The sequence below is a fragment of the Aplysia californica genome, unplaced genomic scaffold, assembly GCF_000002075.1.
Source record: "Aplysia californica isolate F4 #8 unplaced genomic scaffold, AplCal3.0 scaffold00074, whole genome shotgun sequence".
Classification (NCBI taxonomy): Eukaryota; Metazoa; Mollusca; class Gastropoda; order Aplysiida; family Aplysiidae; genus Aplysia; species Aplysia californica.
This window is the reverse complement of record NW_004797344.1, coordinates 355,602-375,604: the sequence shown is the minus strand read 5'-3', so window position 1 is coordinate 375,604 and position 20,003 is coordinate 355,602. Positions and strand designations below refer to the sequence as shown.

Below are 20,003 nucleotides of genomic sequence, written 5' to 3'. Positions count from 1 at the left end.
CCAATGGTCTTAACAAAATCGAGAATCTTGTTGCGATCAACGGTGGTTAACAAATTCTTCTAATTAGTCCATTCAAAATTATATGTATCTCCTTCGGGTCTTCCCGAAGTCTTGATATCTATTACGATATGAATGGTAGTAAAAGGGATATCATGCCCGACATAAAATCGTTTTTGTTCCCCCTGTCTATTACGAGTATCATGGCACACCTAATAAGGGCTAATTACTTTTTTCAGGACGGCTACGTTTCAAAGCGCCTGTTACTCCAAACGCGTGGAATGGAGTCAGAGACGCAGTAACCTTTGGGAACCAGTGCTTACAACGAGCAGTACCTACAGTGACTCTCCACAACGGAGACATTCCGCCAATACGTGAGGACTGTTTGTACCTAAACGTCTACTCTCCCACACAAGGAAACGCTACAGGTCTAATGCCCGTCATGGTGTGGATACATGGTGGAGGGTACACTGTAGGATCAGGGTCCCAGTATGATGCCACGTCGCTAGCAACAAAAGGTGTCGTCATAGTTACCATCAACTATAGACTTGATCTTTTTGGGTTCTTGTCAACGGAGGACGACGAGATGCCTGGAAATTACGGAATGCTGGATCAGATTGCTGCTCTTAAATGGGTAAAAGATAACATTGCTTCTTTTGGGGGTGACCCAAATCAAGTGACCATTTTTGGAGAAAGTGCTGGATCGGGAAGTGTCTCTCTCCTGACGTTGTCACCTCTCGCCAAAGGTCTGTTCCACAGAGCGATCATGGAGAGCGGTGTTTCTCTTTCTCCATGGGCCATCCATTACCCTGCAAATCGAGTTACCGCTCGAATGACAGCCAGACTGATCAGCGTGGCTGCTGAGTGCGACGACATAGAGAATTCAACTTCGCTTTTGTCCTGCTTGCAGCAAGTGGATGCAGAAATGTTGCTGAACGTTTCTATTGCCGTGACCAATGCTGTAGATTCCAGTATTATAATGACTCCTAGAGTTGAGACAACCTTTGGCTTCTTGCCAGAGTCGCCAGTTACACTTCTCTCACGGGGACAGATTAACCATGTAGACACTCTGAGGGGATTCAACAGTGATGAACTCGGAGGGTATATCCCTGCTTTTATTCAAACTCCCCACAAACCAATTACAATGGAACTGGCAAAACAAGTTATAGCACTTCAACTGAAACAGTTTACCAATCTACATCTTCAAGAAGTTTTAAAATTAATGCAGGAGACGTTTCTCACAGATACTTTAAACAGTGACTTACTACGGAGAGAAGCTTTGGATGCTGCGAACAGCTTTTCATTTGTGGCTCCAACTCTAGTAGAGCTAAACGACGTTGTGCGCACTGCCCCAGAAAAGAAACACTACATGTATGAGTTTAACCACAGACCAAGTTTCAGCAAAGCACCCCAGTGGATGTCAGCTCTACATGGGCAGGAGCTGTTCTTCGTTTTTGATGTCCAGTCGAAAGAGTGGACCGACAGTGGCTTTGGACCACCGGACGCTACGGACATTCTGGTATCTCAACAGATGATGGAACTGTGGACCAACTTTGCCAAGACGGGGAACCCAACGTCAACTGTGCCCAAAGGAGGAGTCATATGGAACCAGTACAGCCCAGGAACACCGTACTACCTTCGTATTAATTCTACTTCCGAGTCAAAACTATGGTCTAATCCCCGGGACGTTGACTTTTATCAGAAAATTCTAGAGAAGATGACTGGAAGCAAAATGCCAGTTTCTCCCATTATTGGGTAAAACTAAACGAAACAAATTGAGGCATTTTGAAATGTAAATGGTTATATTGTTCATTGTCTTACTTTTCACCGGGCTAAAATGATAAAAGCGTGTATTGGAAAGTGTATATCAAGCATACAGTATGTTCCTAAAGCAAACAAGACACTTCCAACATTAAAGCCAGTCTGAAAAAAAAATTCTGTAATATTTCATTTTTGAATTTATAGTCAAGTTCTGTTTCCCCATTATTTTAAACATTTAATGTTCAGTTGTGGAATCACTGATTAATGACAAACCAGCACGGCCTTAGGTTTATCTATTTTTGAACAGGCTTATAATTAGAACTGGAGTCTGCTCGATTAATCGAAGGCTTTGCGAGCAGCGGACAGCTTACGCCAGAGGCTTGCGAGAAGGCTTGTGCTTTGCTTTGTCTCCCGCTCGCTACCAGGAGGGGGGGGGGGGCTTCTGGTGAGTTGTGACTCGCGTATAGTCTTGCTGTACTGTGTTGTGACGTCACAAACGCTCAAGGCTGTGGGCTCAGTACATATTACAGAAGATTTTGGTTGTTTGCTTTGAGAGGCTTGCACCAAAAGTACAAGATTTTTTTTTCCATAGGCAGGTTGTAGAAAAGAAAAAGCTCTATTCAATGCCTTAAGATTTATAATGGATCAGCTATTCTTACGATGCAAAGGCCATATTTTATGTGCACAGGCCAAGCGCTTCGTCGTCGCACCTCAGTTCGATTCCCGTATGGGGAGAATTTTTTTTACTGAAAGCCTCCGTCTTTCTGCTGGGGCTTTGTTCCCTCTCAGCCCAGGTTGGCCCTGACATTGGGTTGAAGTAGGCCTAGCCTGTCTCCTAAATGCTCTGTATTGTGTAAAACATCTACAAAATAGGCTACATACATACGATACAAAAGCCAATCACAATGACCCCTAGAGTTTTCAATTCTAAGGTAATCTAAATCTACTTATTACTACCAGAAATCTAGGTCTCTGTTACTACAATATCACGCTTCCCCTCACTTCATCCACTCGCTCAGCTGATCAACGGCAAGAAATTAGAAATAGCTTCAACTCTCTTCGTCTTGCCCAAAAACAAGCACAGCCTCTCCCTTCCTCCACGGTTCAGAGTTCACACTGCGAGCGGTCTTGCTGCTCGCTGCTGCAGCAAGTGGCTTACCAGGTTGTGAGCCAGTCATAGGAGCCAAAGCAAATCATGGGAGCCAAGAGACTTGCAGGGCTGAGAGCAAGTCATGGGGCAATAAGCAAGACAGGGGACGCAAAGCAATTTTTGCTGTGCTGCGAGCAAGATTTCAGACTTGACGGCCCACCGCTGCTCGCAAGCCTTCGATTGATGGAGCAGACTCCAGCTCTACCGCGCAGTGACACTGTGAGCAGAGTCTCTCTCTCTCTCCCCCTCTCTCTTTTTGAGACGTAAGTGGCTTCGCGGATTGCAAGCAGGGTGGGGAGGATGAGGGGGTCTGACACGAGTGGCTTCGCGGATTGCTAGTTGATGTGGGCTTGAAGCTTAGGCTAGACTTAACTTATCATGCTGGTGATTTGATTTGATGATTTGACCCAGTGATTTGAGGCTTGTGATTTGAACTAGGGGCTTGCGAGCACGAGCGGGTTTGCTACCGGGGTACAGCTCTACTTATCATGTCCCTGCATGTATTATGAGAATATCTTATATATTAAAATGGAGATCTATACAGTATAGTATTTACTCAATTTCTCAGTCTGGTATGGTGTTGCATGGGTTGACGATTGCTTAAGAATTATGAAGCTATTTCATGGTGGAATCTCCGATTATAAGTCTGTCTCACAGAAGGATCGAGCCACACTTTTCATCATCTATGTGCACTACACATACAACACCGGGTCAAGAACAAGCTAATGGATTTCCGACCAGGATCCCCAGCATTGTACAAGTTATATTTTAGTGTGTCCACTTAATCTCAAAAGTTGCAATTTTTATGACATGTTGAATAATAGTATCATCAGCATACACGGAGAACATGCTCCTCTTTTCAACATAGTTGAGACGTGTTAGATACGTAAAAATAGCTTTGTTTAAAGAAAACAATGAAAGTATTTTTTAAAAACTTTTCAACCTCATGTTGACTATGTTGACTACAATAAAAGAATTAAAACCTCCTTAAGTTCAAAAGCAATTTTATGGCCAAAATCAGTGAAGATAACTTAAATAAGAAACTGCAACAAGCGAACTTCGAAGCTTGCAATCTGTTGTGGATGTTTTACGCGGCCATTAAAACAATTATTTTAGAACTAAGCTGCTTCGACCCTGCCTGTAAAAACCTTCCCAGATTTAAGGGAATGCACAAAAATGCCAAGAGAAAGACAGAGATTTTTTTTCTAAAAATACCGCCCCCCCCCTCCCCCTCCAAAAAAACCCACAAACAACTGTAGTAATAGAAGCAAATCTCTACACTGTACGAGATAGAGAGTGTGACTATATAGAACGGCCTGCAGTAAACAAAAGTTAGTAATAAAAGAGGTATTTCTAGATGCCGCAATATGGAAACAATAATTGCACAGACTATCGTACCATTCACAGCCTACAAGACTGCCTCCTTTGCGACTGCTTTCATGAAATCAATCTAGACCTATTTCCTTCTCCTTTCCTCTCAGTCTTAGCAGAGACTCTAAAATATATTTTTAGTGTCTCTGGTCTTAGGTACCTGACCGTAAGCTCTTTTCAAAAGCCAACGAACAGTGTACGGAAAATAATGGTCCTAACACAAAAGCACACTGTACTTCTCAAAAAGACTGATATATCAGCTAGCAGTAATATACTGGCGACGAAAAGAAAGGTAGAACTTTTTAATTGTGTATAAAATCTAGATCTAGCCTATTTTACGTTACGCTTCACCTTCCAAATAAGTAATACTAAGTACCCTGAAAAGTCAGTGAAAAGTAGGTTATGCTGTAAAAACATATATTTGGAGTTTCAATTAGTGTTCACAGCACCCGAGTGAACCCCCCCTGAAAATCCAAATTATTGGCCTGTCCACGTGACGGATTTGTTTCTATTCTTTGTTTTATTTAAAATGAAGTTTATGTCTATATTTACATACGCATACTCATAATGAGCAATTTATAGGTTTGGATGCTATGAATAATTTATTGTCATGGTCATGTATGCACCCAAAGGGCAGTATCTCTATAATTATTGAATTATATTTGTGAAACTTCACACTTTTGTAGCCTAAAACTTCCGAACTACTTACCTTTCGAATTTGACAAAATTATTGGTGGTTCAGAATCATTTAAAGTGTGCACAGTTTCATTGAGGAGCCTGAAGTCACTGTAGTTTAATTTTCAGTTTTTCATTAGTTTTGTTTAGATCTTATCTTGGGAAAGTCCGTCTTCTAAGACGCCATTGTAAACAAGCGAGTCTTCTGTTCACTCGCCGTGCGCAGATTTCACACCTCTGAAATTATGGAGTGTACAACCACGAAAGTGGAATAGGGAATCAATCAATACATCTATTATATAATATTTGGCAACTTGGAAACACACGTGTCACTTTTCTCTCAAGATTTATAGCTCCATTGCAGTAGAAAGTAAAACGAGTAGGCCAATATGACTTTCAGTTGATGTTAATGCACCGATCATTCATTTCATCGAAAGGGGCCCAGCTAGTTTAATATAAGGCGGAAATATAATTAAATTTTAGTTCTACGTTAAATTTTAAAAAAATAGTTTTGTTTGGTCTCTGGCCTACAGGAAGGCAAAGCTAAATTCCATGCACCTCGGAAAATTTTGAAAGGAGCTATTTTTTGAAGCAGACAGACGGAAGTGAAAGTGTTTTAGGACACGTTTCAGTTCCTATATTTCCAGTGACATTTCCTGTTAGCCTACTTGCCCCTAAAATCCCTTGGAAATATCAGCGGAGTTAAGAAAAGACTGGTCTTTTTATCAAGAGGCTGACGTAGGACTCACATGGTCTAAATGCACTAAATCTCGTCAATCTTTAAGTTTACATAGTCCAGTAGTCAGTGTCGAATGGTATAGATGTTAGTAGTAGCTTGTGACTGCTTATGGAGTGGCCCGAGATGGGTGAGCAGGCTATTTCTGTGGCAGTGAAACCTTTTTGAATGTTAGGCATACTGTCCATTGGTGATTATGAACGTCTTTTTACATTTTATTTATGAGGTTTAAGTTTATGGGTGAATTTGACAGCGACAATGTTTCAAAATTAGGAAGGGAAGCAGTGATTATTTGATTATATAGACGCTTCGCCACTGAAAGACCTATGTCAAATTTAGGTTGATACTTTGACTTTTTTTAGTTTCTTTAGTCTTATCCGCATTTTACACATGACTGGTACATGGTCACTATCACAGTCTGATCCTGGCAGTGATTTAGATGATCTAAAATGTTTCTGAATAAGCATGAAGTCTATTTGATTTCTACTTCTATCTCCAGGACTCTTGCAAGTGTATCGTCTTCTTGGGTGATTTTCATACCAGGAGTTTAATATCATAAAATTATTTTCTCTGCACCATTCTACCAGTCGTTCCCCACGTTCATTCTCTTTACCTAGTCCCTATGGCCCAACTATATCTTCTATACGTGTACTTCCTATTTTGGCATTAAAGTCTCCCATGACTAGATCTATCTTTACATCTTGTGATTTTAACTGTTTCATTGCCTTATCAAGGTCTTCATAAAAAGTCTCAATTTCCTCGTTGTCCTGCTCTGATGATGGTGCATATATTTGGATGAAACCTATGTCAAAAGGTTTTCCTTCTAATTTAGCCACGATGACTCTATCTGACACTCCCCAAAAACCTTTGATGCTCTTTGCTGTTGCTTCGTCAAATAAAATTCCGACTCCTCTTTCATGGGTTTTTTCTCCTGAATATATAATTGTTTTGGATCCTCTTTTAATCAAGCCTGCCCCCTCCCATCTAACTTCTGAAAGGCCTAAATATATATAATTATCTGATTTGCCTTTCTGGCACATTGTTCTTACATTCCATGTGGCTATGTTAAGTTGCTTATTTTTGCAGCTAGTAGTTGGATGACGATCGAGCGCCACCTGCTGCCCGTGGCGGTCCCTTCCGAGCGGGGAGTTCAGAGCTGGATCATGAACCCCCTTAACGGTGTTATCTGATAAATGAATGTACGAGATGTGTCTCAGAATAAAGTTTCCCTGTCATGCTGTCCTCACATATAATTATAAATCACCTTGTATTTGGTATAAAAGGAAAGCTTATTCAAATACCTATTCAACGTAGGAACCATCAAGTTCAAGACATTTCTCCTTTGGATGTTCTCAGCGGTCAAAGACGGTGGTCAGTGATCGTTTGTGCAAGGTCCCGAGTGCCTTTCTCATAGCCTCTTGAATCTGGTCCTCATCCTCAAATCGCCGACCTCGCAGCATTTTATTCACCTTGGGGAAGAGGTTGAAGTTGCATGGGGCGAGATCAGGCGAATTGGGTGGGTGCACCATTGATTCCCACGAGTAGCCCTCAAAAAGCTCGTTCACAGCTCTGGACTTGTGAACAGGCGCGTTGTCATGATGCAGGATGACGTTTTCTTCATGCAAAGCGGGTCTTTTTTTCTGGATCGCAGGTCTCAGCCCGTCTTTGAGGACGAACCTGTAGTAGTCACCATTGACAGTTACGCCAGGTGTGACTAGCCAGCTCAGTATGAAGCCACTCATGTCGAAAAAAAACCCAATGTGCATCACCTTTCTCTCCCCATGTTTTCTGTGTGCGCTTCATCTTTCATGTCAGACCTCCCACCTTCAACCTCCCTGATCCATTTCCTTACTGTTTGAATTGATGGGGCATTATTTATTCCCTGTTAGTTTGTATAGATCATAATGGGTTTCAACTGCAGACTTGCTGAGAAAAGTTGAAAATTTGATTACAACTCAGACATCGTGGCATGAGGAAGGTAGCACCAATGTTTTGCTCAGCCATTTTTCTCGGATTTGCCTTGGACAAAGTACAGAAGTACACCACACTTGACACGTCACAGCTCTATGACCCGTTCACCAATGCACTTGCAATTTGGCGTTGAGATTTCTTAGTCATGGAGTCATGACCTCACAAACTTTAGTGGCTGTTGGTTGCGTACTTTGAGTTTTATTGAGGAGGGAAACTTTATTCTGAGACAGACCTCGTACTTTTCCATGACTATTCTTGGGATATTACAGGAGTAGTTTCCCGTTCCATACTGTCGGGTTGTGTACAGTTTTCTCTGCTAGCCTTTGTCATCCACTGACAACCCACAAGGCAGTGGGGCTTTGGTAGGGGCTACACCCCCCAAATTCCAGATTCGGCTCAAAATTATGGAATTTGAGTTGTAGGCCCTTTAACTTCCTCAGCCTCTCCTACAGCTATTTCATCGCATAAGAACCCCCAAAAGCCTAATTTCTTCCTATACCGGGCATGTTTGTCACCACCATTTACTTATGAAGTCAATATTTTACTTTTCTCTATCGGCTGTTTTCTCAAAAAGAGATTTTTCTCCTTATTTTGTTTAAATAACTCCACCATTTTTAATCCAATCCTCATGAAATTTTCACAGAATGAAGAGACGATGTAATATTAAAAATTAGTCTGTTGACATGTTGATATTATTATATTGAATAGGTTTTTGTTGGTGGTGTCTGGAGTGTGGATTTCCACGGATTTTTTGCAAACTTGAATACTGCCTCTGGAAAAAATTCATTAACAGTTTTACATCTCGTTTAGGAAAAAATTAACAGACAAGTTTTTAGATCTAATGTTTGCTAATATGCATGCAAAAATACAATCAATTTCCATAAACGACAAGTGCGCTGTTCATTACTTAAGACATGTAAAAAAAAATCCAATATGGACGCCGTATCAATGGAAACGAAACTTTTTTTCTCAGATTTGATAGCGGATCTTAAGACTCATCAATGGAAACGAAACTTTTTTCCTCAGATTTGATAGCGGATCTTAAGACTCCTTACTATGCTTTTTAAAGTACGAAATATGGTAAAATTTGGTCCACTATTAAGCGAGATAGCCTTCAGATTTAGCCCCCCCCCCCCCTTTCAGGAGAGAAAGGTGTGGAGCAACTGCCAACAAGAGAGTAACAAGGAGTGAGAGAGAGAGAGAGAGAGAGAGAGAGAGAGAGAGAGAGAGAGAGAGAGAGAGAGAGAGAGAGAGAGAGAGAGAGAGAGAGAGAGAGAGAGAATGCAGGAAAAAGAAATTTATGGAGAAAATATTATACCTATGCTGAAATCAAACAGCATCCATTAATTATGAACAAGAAATGTTTGTCCTTTGCCCTACGAGAGTGTACTACTTTATTTTGGCTTTTTCTATCCTCTTATACCACAAGGTGTCGAGGGCGCGTGCACTTACTGTCGGACGTTGGCCAGGTGTTTGGTGTTTGGAACGTCTTATTGTTCCTTCGGAGGGTATGTTGGACTCCGTCGATCCTTCGTTTCTTTTTTGTGGCCTTATTTTTACTTTAAAGCCATCGATTCGCATGTTTCGAGACTTTAAAGACTGGCTCTTGTGGTCCCATTCTCATATCCAAACCACTTTGTTTTTGGTCTCTCTCTGTATATCTTGTTCTATTCGAAACACGCTTGACGTCTTGGGTTTTCGTTTCTTTGTTTTCTTCTCGTGATATTCAACGTTTTGCAAAGACATTTAATTTCATGTGTGCAAAATTGACGTAACATAATATAATTAGAGATCATTTCGGGCCTTTTGTCACAATTTAGATCATTTATGAGTCAGACTTTATCGATCCTGCTTATTAAGGTATACCCAACCTCGAAGGCTCTCATAGTCTAGAGGTTACGGTGTTTGCCTCCCATTCAATAGGTCGCTGGTTTGAAACCTGACAGCGACGGAACATTTTCTTTTCTATAATTTTCTCCTTTAACCTCCATTCCTGCTCTCTCACGACTTTCTGCGTCTGCTTTCGTCTCCACTTTCTTACCCTACCCCCCCCCCCCCCTTTTGGTCCCCTCCTCTCAGCTCCTACCTCTTTCTGAAGCCTTTCTGCTGCCACTCCTTGGCTCTTTCTTATTGCTGTCTTTCAGCCACACACCTTGTCTTAGGGTAGGTGAAATCTAACACCTTGCCTTCTCGAATAAGGGAAAAAAATCCCCGAGTTGTTGTGTGCAAGTTGAGCACGTTAAAGATCCCGTGGTGATACAAAATCGATAAGAGCAGGCTTCGGCTGTCACCCTGGAAATATTCAACAGTAATTCCAACTATAATATAAAAAATGTTTAATGTGTCTTTTGCGCTCGTATAACCGTATGCAGTTGCAGGCGCCTTAAAACACTTACCAAAGCAACCAATACCCGGCTTGAGAGCATCGTCACCACCCCCCCCCCCCCCCCAAATAGACGGACAAACTAAGAAATAGACAAACGAATAAAATCAAACAAAACAGCTAAGAAATCACATGTGCAAAACGCCTGACTAGAGCTTCTTTTCTGCTTACAATGGCGACGTACCTCACAGATACTCCAGAGGCAAGGTTTTTTTTTTAGCTTGTTGAATGAACGAGAAAGTTGGAAAAACATTGGTATGGGAAAAATTATCTTAGATTATCTTGTATGATTGGTTTAAAAATAGTTGGTGAGTGTGTATGTGTGTGTATATGTGTGTGTGAGAGAGAGTGCGTGTGTGTTCCTGTGTGTGTATATGTGTGTGTATGTGTTTGCGTGAGCACTTTTGTGTGTGGGTGTCTAATGTGTGCGTATGTTAAGCGTGTGTTTGGGGGGCTGATTAGATGGTATACGTGTGTATTTGCGCATGTTTTAAGTTCGGTAAAAAGCTTTACGACGCTCGCAACTGCTTAAGGTATTATGAGCGCGCAGGGCACAAGATGGTTGTTTTCCTGTTATTTCATGGCACGGCTTGGTTTTACGTTGCGAGTCGAAATGGTTGAGGTATCTAAAGATAATAATATAAAAACTCAGTTAAACAACAATAATACATATTTTAAAATAACACTAATTGCATCTTTGTCTAAAGACCAGTGGTCTTAACAAAATCGAGAATCTTGCATCGAACAACAATGGAAAACACATTTTTCAAATTAGTTCATTTAAGCTGAGGTGCAATAACTTGTTTTTTTTGCCACTTCCATTGTAAGCGGTTTTGGGGGATTTTGGTAGAAGACAGCTACTCCAACCTTATCACTGTTGAATCTCCTCAGAGTGTCTACATGATGGTTAATCTGTCTCCGTTAGAGCAGTGTAACTGGCGACTCTGGCAAGAAGCCAAATGTTGTCTCAGCTCTTGGAGCCATTATAATATCGGCATCTACAGGTTTGGCCACAGCGATAGAAACATTCAGCACCCACTTGCTGCATACAGGACAGAAGTGAAGTTCAATTCTCTAAGTCGTCACACTTGCTTGCCATGCTGATCAACCTAGCTGTCATTCGAGAAGTCACTTGATTTGCGGGGAATTGGAAGGCCCATGGAAAAAGAGAAACACCGCTTTCCATGACCGCTCTGTGGAACATACCTTTGGGGAGAGGTGACAACGTCAGGAGAGAGACACTTCCAGAGCCAGCATTTTGTCCAAAAATGGTTACTTCATTTGGGTCACCTCCGAAAAAAGCAATATTATTTTTTACCCATTTAAGAGAGGCAATTTGATCCAGCATTCCGTAATTTCCCAGCAATGTGGCGTCTTCCGTTGACAAGAATCCAAAAAGATCAAGTCTATAGTAGATGGTAACCATGACAACACCTTTTGTTGACAGCGACGTGGCATCATACTGGAATCCTGATCCCATAATGTACGCTCCACCATGTATCCACACCATGACGGGCATTAGACCTGTAGCATGGAGTAGAAATGTATGTACAAACAGTCCTCATTTATAGGTGGAATGTCTTCCTTGTGTAGAGTCACTGTAGGTACTGCTCGTTTTAAGCACTGGTTCCCAAAGGTAACTGCGTCTCTGACTCCTTCCCACGCGTTTGGAGTAACAGGCCCTTTGAAACGTAGCTTCCTAAAAAAAGTAATTAGCCCTTCTTAGGTGTGCCATGACACTCATAATAGACAGGGAGAACAAATGTTGGACATGCAATCGCGTTTACTGTTATTCATATCGTAACAGATTTCGAGATTTTGGAGAGACCCGAAGGAGATAATTAGCAGTTTGCCAGTCTGGATCTTCCAAAAGTTCTAAATTTGATGCAGTCGACGTTCGTAACAGATACTTTAATAAATCATGGCTTACTGCATAGAGAATCTCTGGATGCCATTAACAGTTTTTCATTTGTGGCTCCAACTCTGGTAGAGCTAAACGACGTTATGCGCAATGCCCCAGAGAAGAAACACTACATGTATGAGTTAAACCACAGACCAAGCTTCAGCACGGCTCCTCACTGGATGTGAGCTTTACATGGACAGGAGCTCTTCTTCGTTTTTGATGTTCAAGCGAAAGAGTTCACCGACAGTGGCTTTGGACCACCGGACGCTAAGGGCATTCTGGTATCTCAACAGATGATGTGGACCAACTTTGCCAAGACAGGGAACCCAACGTCAACCGTGCCCAAAGGAGGAGTCACGTGGAACCAGCAGAGCCTAAGAACACCATACTACCTTCGTATTAATTCTGCTTCCGAGTCAAAACTATGGCCTAATCCCCGGGACGTTGATTTGTATAAGAAACTTCTAGAGATCATGGATGAAAGCATAATATCAGTTTCTCCCATTATTGGGAAAAGTAATACTGATTAATGATGTCTATTTGAAATAAAAATAGTATTTATTTTTGTACTCCTTTCTTTTCAACAGGGATAGAGTTATTATAAAGCCTATGGTTTATTTTTAAGTGAAGTGTACATCAAGAATAAAGTATTGATATTCCTAAATCACACGAGGCAATCCAAACATTAAAGCCAGTTTTAAATTTGTTCTGAGGAATTTCATTTTTGAAATTACAGAAAAACTCCTCTTCTTTCCCTACTTTTGAGAAGTTATGCTCATTTGTTTGATCGCCGATTGGGGACGAGCCAATGCGTAATGCATTGGGTTCCTTTATAATTCGAACACTTTCTGGATGATGGTACGTTAAGACGGGTATTTAAAGAATGTAATTACTTAATGTCTCATGGTATTTGCATTTGTTAGAAAATTGTGAAGCTATTACATGGATCTCAAATTCAAAGTCTGCCAAACAACTTGGCCGAAATAGGCTGGAGCACAGCTATATGAACTATTCGTTCAACATCGGGCCAAGGTTCATGGGTTTATAACTAGGATCTCCGGCCTGGCGAAAATTATGTGTTTAGTGAGCCCGCTTTATTTCTAAAATTGTAATGTTGGTAGCATAATGAATTCTAGTATCATCAGGATGCTTAGAATGTGTACTCCTTTTCAACATTGCCATTGGCGTATGAGACGTGTAAATATAACGTTTAAGCAAACAATAAAAACGTGATTCGAACTCATGTTGATAATAACGAAGGAGTTTAATTGTACTGACGAAACAGTCTATAGCGTGTTCACTTTCATTTGTCAAAGTGGGGAAAAGCAAATCACTCTGTTAAATCTTTTCAAGTTTTGCATGAGGGTATTAAAAGTTGGATGACTAACAGAATCTAAAAACCCATTATTGAAGCCCAGTGTCAAATAAGTTTTCTTTAATGCTAGCCTAGAACGGGTAAATAAATGATAGGTTATTTACAGCATTACGCTAAAAATCAATAGGTGGACCCATTTCCGTCAACACCAAACGTTATAGCATGCCTACGAAACATGCTCTAACCGACGGGTGAATACTTTCAAGTCGCATGTGGTGATGTCTTGATGGTCTTGGGGGAGAATAACAATGTGATTGCCCTGAAATTTGAGGGCAGGCAATGTGGTGTCGCTGTCACAAAAGAAGCAAATTTTAGGCTCGGTTGGTGCAAATCATAATTTATTGCAATGATTCTCTGTATGCACCCAAAAGGCGGCGTTTACTATACGACCTAAGTAAAGATACGATTTCAAATTACCTACACTGATATTTAAGAAAAGAAAGTTTTATTGCTGGCCTACAGGGGAAACATATAAAGTTTTATTCGTCGGGGGAATTTATAAATGAGCTATATAATAATTAACGCGGACGGACAGAAGTGAATAAGCTATAGGATGCCTTTCTCAGTTAAATCAACTTCCTGTGTCATTGCGTGTTGCTGCTCGTGCACTTTCGTCTGACCGCGATTAAAACAAGATGAAATCTCTCCACTAATTTTCTCAGATCTTTGCATACGGTCTTAAGTTTGGATGACCAAATGAATCTAAAAGCCCACTTCTTAAGTTTACTGCAAACTGAGGTTCCGACACGTTTTCTTTCATGTAAGCCTAAAGCGGGTAAAAAAATAATAGGGGATTTACAGCACACACGTAGAGAATTAAAACTTTGATATATTTTCCTTAACACCACATTTTAACGTTTGCTAAAGAAACACGATTTAAGAGACGGGGCGAGAATATTTGAGACTCGCGTGGAGCACATGGAGACGTCCAGACAGCTGGGATATGAAATCTAGAAGTTTACACTGAAATATGGGGGCAGGATGGTGTCACTGTCTCAAAATAAGCAATTTGTAGGCAAGGTTGCCGTAAGTCATATTTTAGTGATCTTGAGTATGCATCCAAAGAGTGGTTCTTAACATAAGACCCAAAGAGAAAAAACTTTTTTATTGCTGTTTCAAGATTAACATTTTTTTGTTTGATCACTGGCCTAAAGAAGTGTCATGCAGAGTTTCGTAGGCGCAGGTAAATTAATAAATAAGCTAGAATTTTTAGCGCAGTCAGATGAAAGTGACAAGCTCAATTTGCCCTCAAATTGGTCTTGAAAATACCAGCGGTGTTAGGAAAAGAATGGTCTCTTATCATGAGACGGACATAAGCGTCCTATCTCGCTAACCTTTGAACTGAATACGGTCATTAAAAGTCAAAGTCGGTGCAGTGAGGTATAAAAGGAGATGTTGGAAGAGTCAGCAACAGCCTCAAGTTTTGATTTGTCATTTCAACTGTAGTCATTATTATAACTTACGGTTACAATGGCGGCTACCTGGTTACTCCAGGCTCTCTACACCTCCCTACTAGGCAGTAGTGGTCTTCAGGGAGGACAAGGTGGAGGACAGGTAGGGAGGAATGACGTGTACCTCATGGCCAACACCAGCTACGGTACAGTCAGGGGAAAGGTGGACTTCACAACTCAAGTACCTGTGGCCAAGTTCTACGGAATTCCGTTTGCAAAACCTCCGACGGGTGAGAAAGTTTAAGAATTAATTCAATTGTGTAATCTCCAAAGAAGTCTTATATGACGTATGAAATCCCAAATCCAAACAATTTCTCCTTGTTTAATCCCTGTGGAGTTTCATCAGAGACAAATTTTCTCTTCTCGTTCGAAACTATAATATTTGGCGGAAGACATATCATCGTTTTGTTCCTTTTTCTCTGCTGAGAAATGAATGAATTTAAATAAGCAGCTCTGCAGTTATACTGACAATGTTTGTAGAAATGTGTGTACACTCACACACAAACACACACACACACACACACACACACACACACACACACACACACACACACACACACACACACACACATACACACTCAAACACACACAAACACATGGGCATGCCCCACACGCTTACAAAATATCTATCTATCTATCTATCTATCTATCTATCTGTCTATCTATCACAAAATATCTATCTTATCTATCTATCTATCTATCTATCTATCTATCTATCTATCTATCTATCTATCTATCTATCTATCTATCTATATGTCTTCTATCTACCTCTGTGTTTGTGTTTGGTAAAAGTTTCTCGGCTGTCGCAGCTACATAAGGTCATATGCACTCTGTACACAGGGTTTGTTTTTACATGTAAGTTCGTGCAGCAATGTATAATTTATTAAAACATTATTTACTTTTCTAATAAAGACCAAAGGTCTTAACAAAATCGGGACTACTGTTGGGATCAAGGGTGGAATACACATTCTTCGAGTTAATACATTAAAATTATTTTCTTCGGGGCTCTCCAAAGTCCAGACATTCTACCAGGAAGTGCCTGATAGCAAAATCAGTAGAGTATTTAATACAAAATGGCTCTTCATCTCCCAGTATGAGATATCTATGCGTCAGGGAGATGTGTCCACTACTCAGTCTAGTTAAAATGACTTTGTCTCTCCTGGAGATACCCGAAGGTTTTCGTGGGCCCATGATGTTATGGAGTTTATTATTCATATTTTTTCGCTCCAGTGTTCCTCTAAAAAACTGGAGGTATAGTTTTATTATTTAAAGTCTATCTGTCTGCGGGAGAGAGTGTGTTCTCCATTGATCCCAACAGGAGGAACAAGGATTCCTTCACCAGAAGATCGGCTTGCTCGTTGCCTCGGGTGTTTACATGGCTAAGTAACAAAGCAAACACAAAACATTTTCCCTGTTCAGTCAAGGAGTGAATCCTCAACTGGTATGTAACTATTTTCAAGTTTAAAAGTATGAGATTGGTGAGTGAAATTGGGTAACATTAATATGGTTCTTCAGATTATGAAGGCATGCCAGCTAGTCTCCAGGGCCATGGTGATTATGACGGAAGCCTTTCATGTGATAAATGGATGATGTGAACCAGGACTGTGTTTTTGTTTTATCCCTTGCCCATTTATATGAGATGACGCCATCTGATTAGTTTTTTAAAAGTGCGTAAGATAGTGTCCAATAGTGTATTTACAGGCATACTTAGTATGACAAGTATCTGTTTCAGATAGAGATTAATCTGAGAGCAATTGTGAATTTAGACAAAATGGTGGTGATGTGTGATGATGTGGGATTGCGTTTAGGTAATGTTAGCGTTAGTCTATCTTCCTTTTTTCTAATGAGTCACGAAGGAAGTGGGCACCCTCTATCCCGCGTTTCCTTTACGGGCACCGTGAAGTTTCGAAATGGTGGGCACAGTCTCTGCTAAAGTAACATTGTAAGTGTTAGCCTAATCTATCGGGCCAAGACAAGTGTCGAGAGGAGCTATGTAGGAAGATAGTATAGTGGCAGGTATGTTGTGGTATTTGTAAGCGGGTTGTAGGTAGCAAGTTGGCATACAGATTACGAACTTTAAAAATGCAGCATTCTACTCACTGATCATTTAACTCGAATATTCTTTTCGTGTCCTATTAAGATTCTGACACAGAATCCTCGAACCCGAGTCGAGAGGGCACAATTTACACTTAATATTGTATCCCCTCGCCTCTGGGGGAACGACCTCCCAAATCAATTACCCTTTGTCTGAATCCCCACGTTCTCGTCCAATTTTGGTATAATTTCAATGCTAACGTTTGGAAGCAATTCCTACATTTAACAAGCCAATATTTTGCAGATGCTGGCTAAACATGTTTTGAAGGATAGAAATGACTAGAGTGAAAGCGGGAGCGAGAGAGAGAGAGAGAGAGAGAGAGAGAGAGAGAGAGAGAGAGAGAGAGAGAGAGAAAGGGAAGGAGAGAAGAGAGGAGGGATGGCGAGAGTGGAGAGGCTTAGTGGCAGGCAATGAATGTGACAGGGATGATAAAAAGATATTGGGCTGGAGTAGGTAAACAGATAGATAGACAGCCATACCGAGACAGAGAGGGGGATAGAGAAAGAAGGACAGAGAAATAAATAAGGGGATTGGAGAGAAAGGAAGAGATAGAGAGAGACAGGGGGGGGGGACATGTAGAGATAATGAAAAAAGTGAAGAGAGCAAGGGAAAGAGAGGAAACTATATAATATTATACAATATATAAATTGTGTGTTAACAATAATATGGTGAACAGGGTGCTGAGGGAAGGGTATACTATAGAGACTTGCCATCTTTTCTCCCAAACACAAGGTGTCCCTTAACTTTGTCTGAGGGGGTGTTGAAAAGTGTTATAATACGATAACATTATATACAACTATGTAACTAAAAGCCCATTACCTTTTCCTTTCGTTCATATTATTTTGTGCACTGCTGCAAGCAGCCTATCAAAACAATGTTCTCCCCACCACACGAGCTATCGATGAACCCTAGGTACAACTCCTTGAAACAATAACATGGACATGAATATATATATGGAAACAGGGTCGCCGAAAGCATCAGGAAAATAATAGGGAAACGTTGTTTTCGACGTGCATTGTGTTTTTGCGTTGTATAGCGTGCAATATATTGATATTAAACATTACAGAAACTGTTTCCTGGGTTCAAATTTGATATAAAACATTATAAAAATGTACTTTCTATCCCCATACCTCATTTTACTGGCACACGTTTTTTGCTATCAACATAATATGATTCCCTGTTTTTACTGCACTATTTTTTAGTCCGACTTCCTTGGCGTTTGTCATCGGAAAATGTGTATTTGTTATTCGGAAGACCAGCTGAAACACATAATTATTTTCCGAAAGCCCCTTAATCGTGAGCAGTGGATAAACATAATAATATGTTCGACAAAGTCTGTTACACCACAATATTCAAATACTTCTGAAGATTTTATGCCCATCCCATTCCAGCAAGATACAGGGTGATCCAAAAAAAACCCTGTAAAACTTTCTTTCTGGATATCTCGCCCAAAATGTGTACTAGAATGTTGTAATTTGGAACAGAGAGTATTCATTCAAAAGAAATTTGTTTGACACAATATTCACAAAGAAGAAACGTATTTTTGAAAACGGAAATGCCGTTATAAAAACCTCCAGTAAAAGCAAAATGTACCAATTTAAAAGATCTTGTAAAGCAGGTCACGGAATGCTTGGTTTATTTGTTTTTCCTCTTCATTTATTTTTAAAATTTAATCTTTCCTTCCCTGTAACCTTTGAACAACATTTCTTTTCTCCCACAGTGTTTTAAAAAATGTATGTTAAACTCTGAAATTTGGAGCACAAATGGCCTATACGTCCTCCTTTGGACTCGGCACATTTTAACGCGTCCTTCGTAATGTTCAGTGGAGGCCAAACACAAGGATCCATTCAACCATGAGTACTCAAAGCCACTTATTACACTGTATACCTTACAGTATAGAGCTCTTTTTAGAGACAATATAATGTGGGTGGGGGAGGTTGCCCAAATAGCGTTTGTGGAGTTGATATAACTTGAAAGAGGGCAGGCTTTGCCAAGGAACCAAATGGCAAAGAGGAAGTGTTCACGCTTTTCAAGACGATCGAGGAATCATGAACACATTGCTGTCCTCTGATAGCTTTGCGAATGGTCACCATTGTACGGTCGTGGATGAAGATCGGCCTTGAGAATGCGGACCGTAGAGAAGTAGGAAAGTCATTGCTGCAGACATTGTCTACGGACAGACGTGTCATATGGGGTTCATCTACTGAATTCTGGTGAAGTTTAAAGGGGTGCAAACGGTGTGTGTTTGACTTGAAATGGTTGTTTTGTCTGGGAATTTTTAGTTCTGATTCTCTACTGGTCTTTACTGATTGACTGTTTTCACGCTTGACATCAAAGAAGGCCTTAAGGCCACTTTAACATTATTGTCGTCCCTTGTGCGAAACTTACGAAATGAGTTGGTGAGGAAATGTTCAATACAAAAAGCTCTCTTCTCTCTACTTATCGTAACACATTCTCAGCAGGCAAAGGAAACTTGATAAAAACTAACTGCAAACTTCTGTTGGCCTGCTAGACTTGTTGGGATTTATAGTGGTAGGCCTAATGCAATCAAGTGGGTCGTGCTACAAAATGGGGACATGGCTGAAAATGGTTTGGGGGGGTTTTCGCGCTGTGTAGGGCTAAACTATTCAGTTGATTTATCTAAAATGAATATCAGACAAATTCCTTTTGGCTTCCAAATGTTGTGTACAAATTTGAAACGCAAAGCTTCAGTGTAAAGGGAAATATTAACAAAAAAAGTGGTACAGGTTTTTGTTAAAAATCACTTTGTATTTATTAGGAATATATTGTGAAATAAAATGGAGGAGGCGAAGAGGAGATTCTTGCGTGGCCATATGTGCTAGACTATACCTATCAGCAATGTCCACTCCAAGCTTTTTCAACCAAAATGTCTTACCACATACCTGGACCTGCTCATGTCCCAAGACTCCCTATTATTGTTAATAAGTACGAGAAGACGTTCAGCACTAATTCCTCCACATGCAGCTGCTGTACACTGACTGTGCTGCAGTGTGTAGTTCTAATTCAGCAGTTCTGTCCATGTTTTGGTAGGCCATTGATTAGAGCACACTAATCAAAGGCAAAGCGTGCATAAATTCCTATTATGTTAATAAAAAGAGGCTGCATAAGAATGTC

General features: G+C 40.5%; 1 protein-coding gene across 1 annotated transcript in view; it reads left to right on the top strand.

The window, feature by feature from the left end:
- The first annotated feature begins 330 nt into the window (after positions 1 to 330).
- LOC101855630 overlaps positions 331 to 20,003 on the top strand; it is a 49,091-nt gene continuing 29,418 nt past the window's right edge. Inside the window, exons 1-7 of the mRNA XM_035968670.1 lie at positions 331 to 1,752; positions 7,276 to 7,398; positions 9,091 to 9,169; positions 10,970 to 11,048; positions 12,176 to 12,343; positions 14,839 to 15,003; positions 16,289 to 16,364. Coding sequence (XP_035824563.1) covers positions 431 to 1,752; positions 7,276 to 7,398; positions 9,091 to 9,169; positions 10,970 to 11,048; positions 12,176 to 12,343; positions 14,839 to 15,003; positions 16,289 to 16,364 — 2,012 coding nt within the window. The 5' untranslated portion in view covers positions 331 to 430. The remainder of the gene's footprint in view (positions 1,753 to 7,275; positions 7,399 to 9,090; positions 9,170 to 10,969; positions 11,049 to 12,175; positions 12,344 to 14,838; positions 15,004 to 16,288; positions 16,365 to 20,003) is intronic.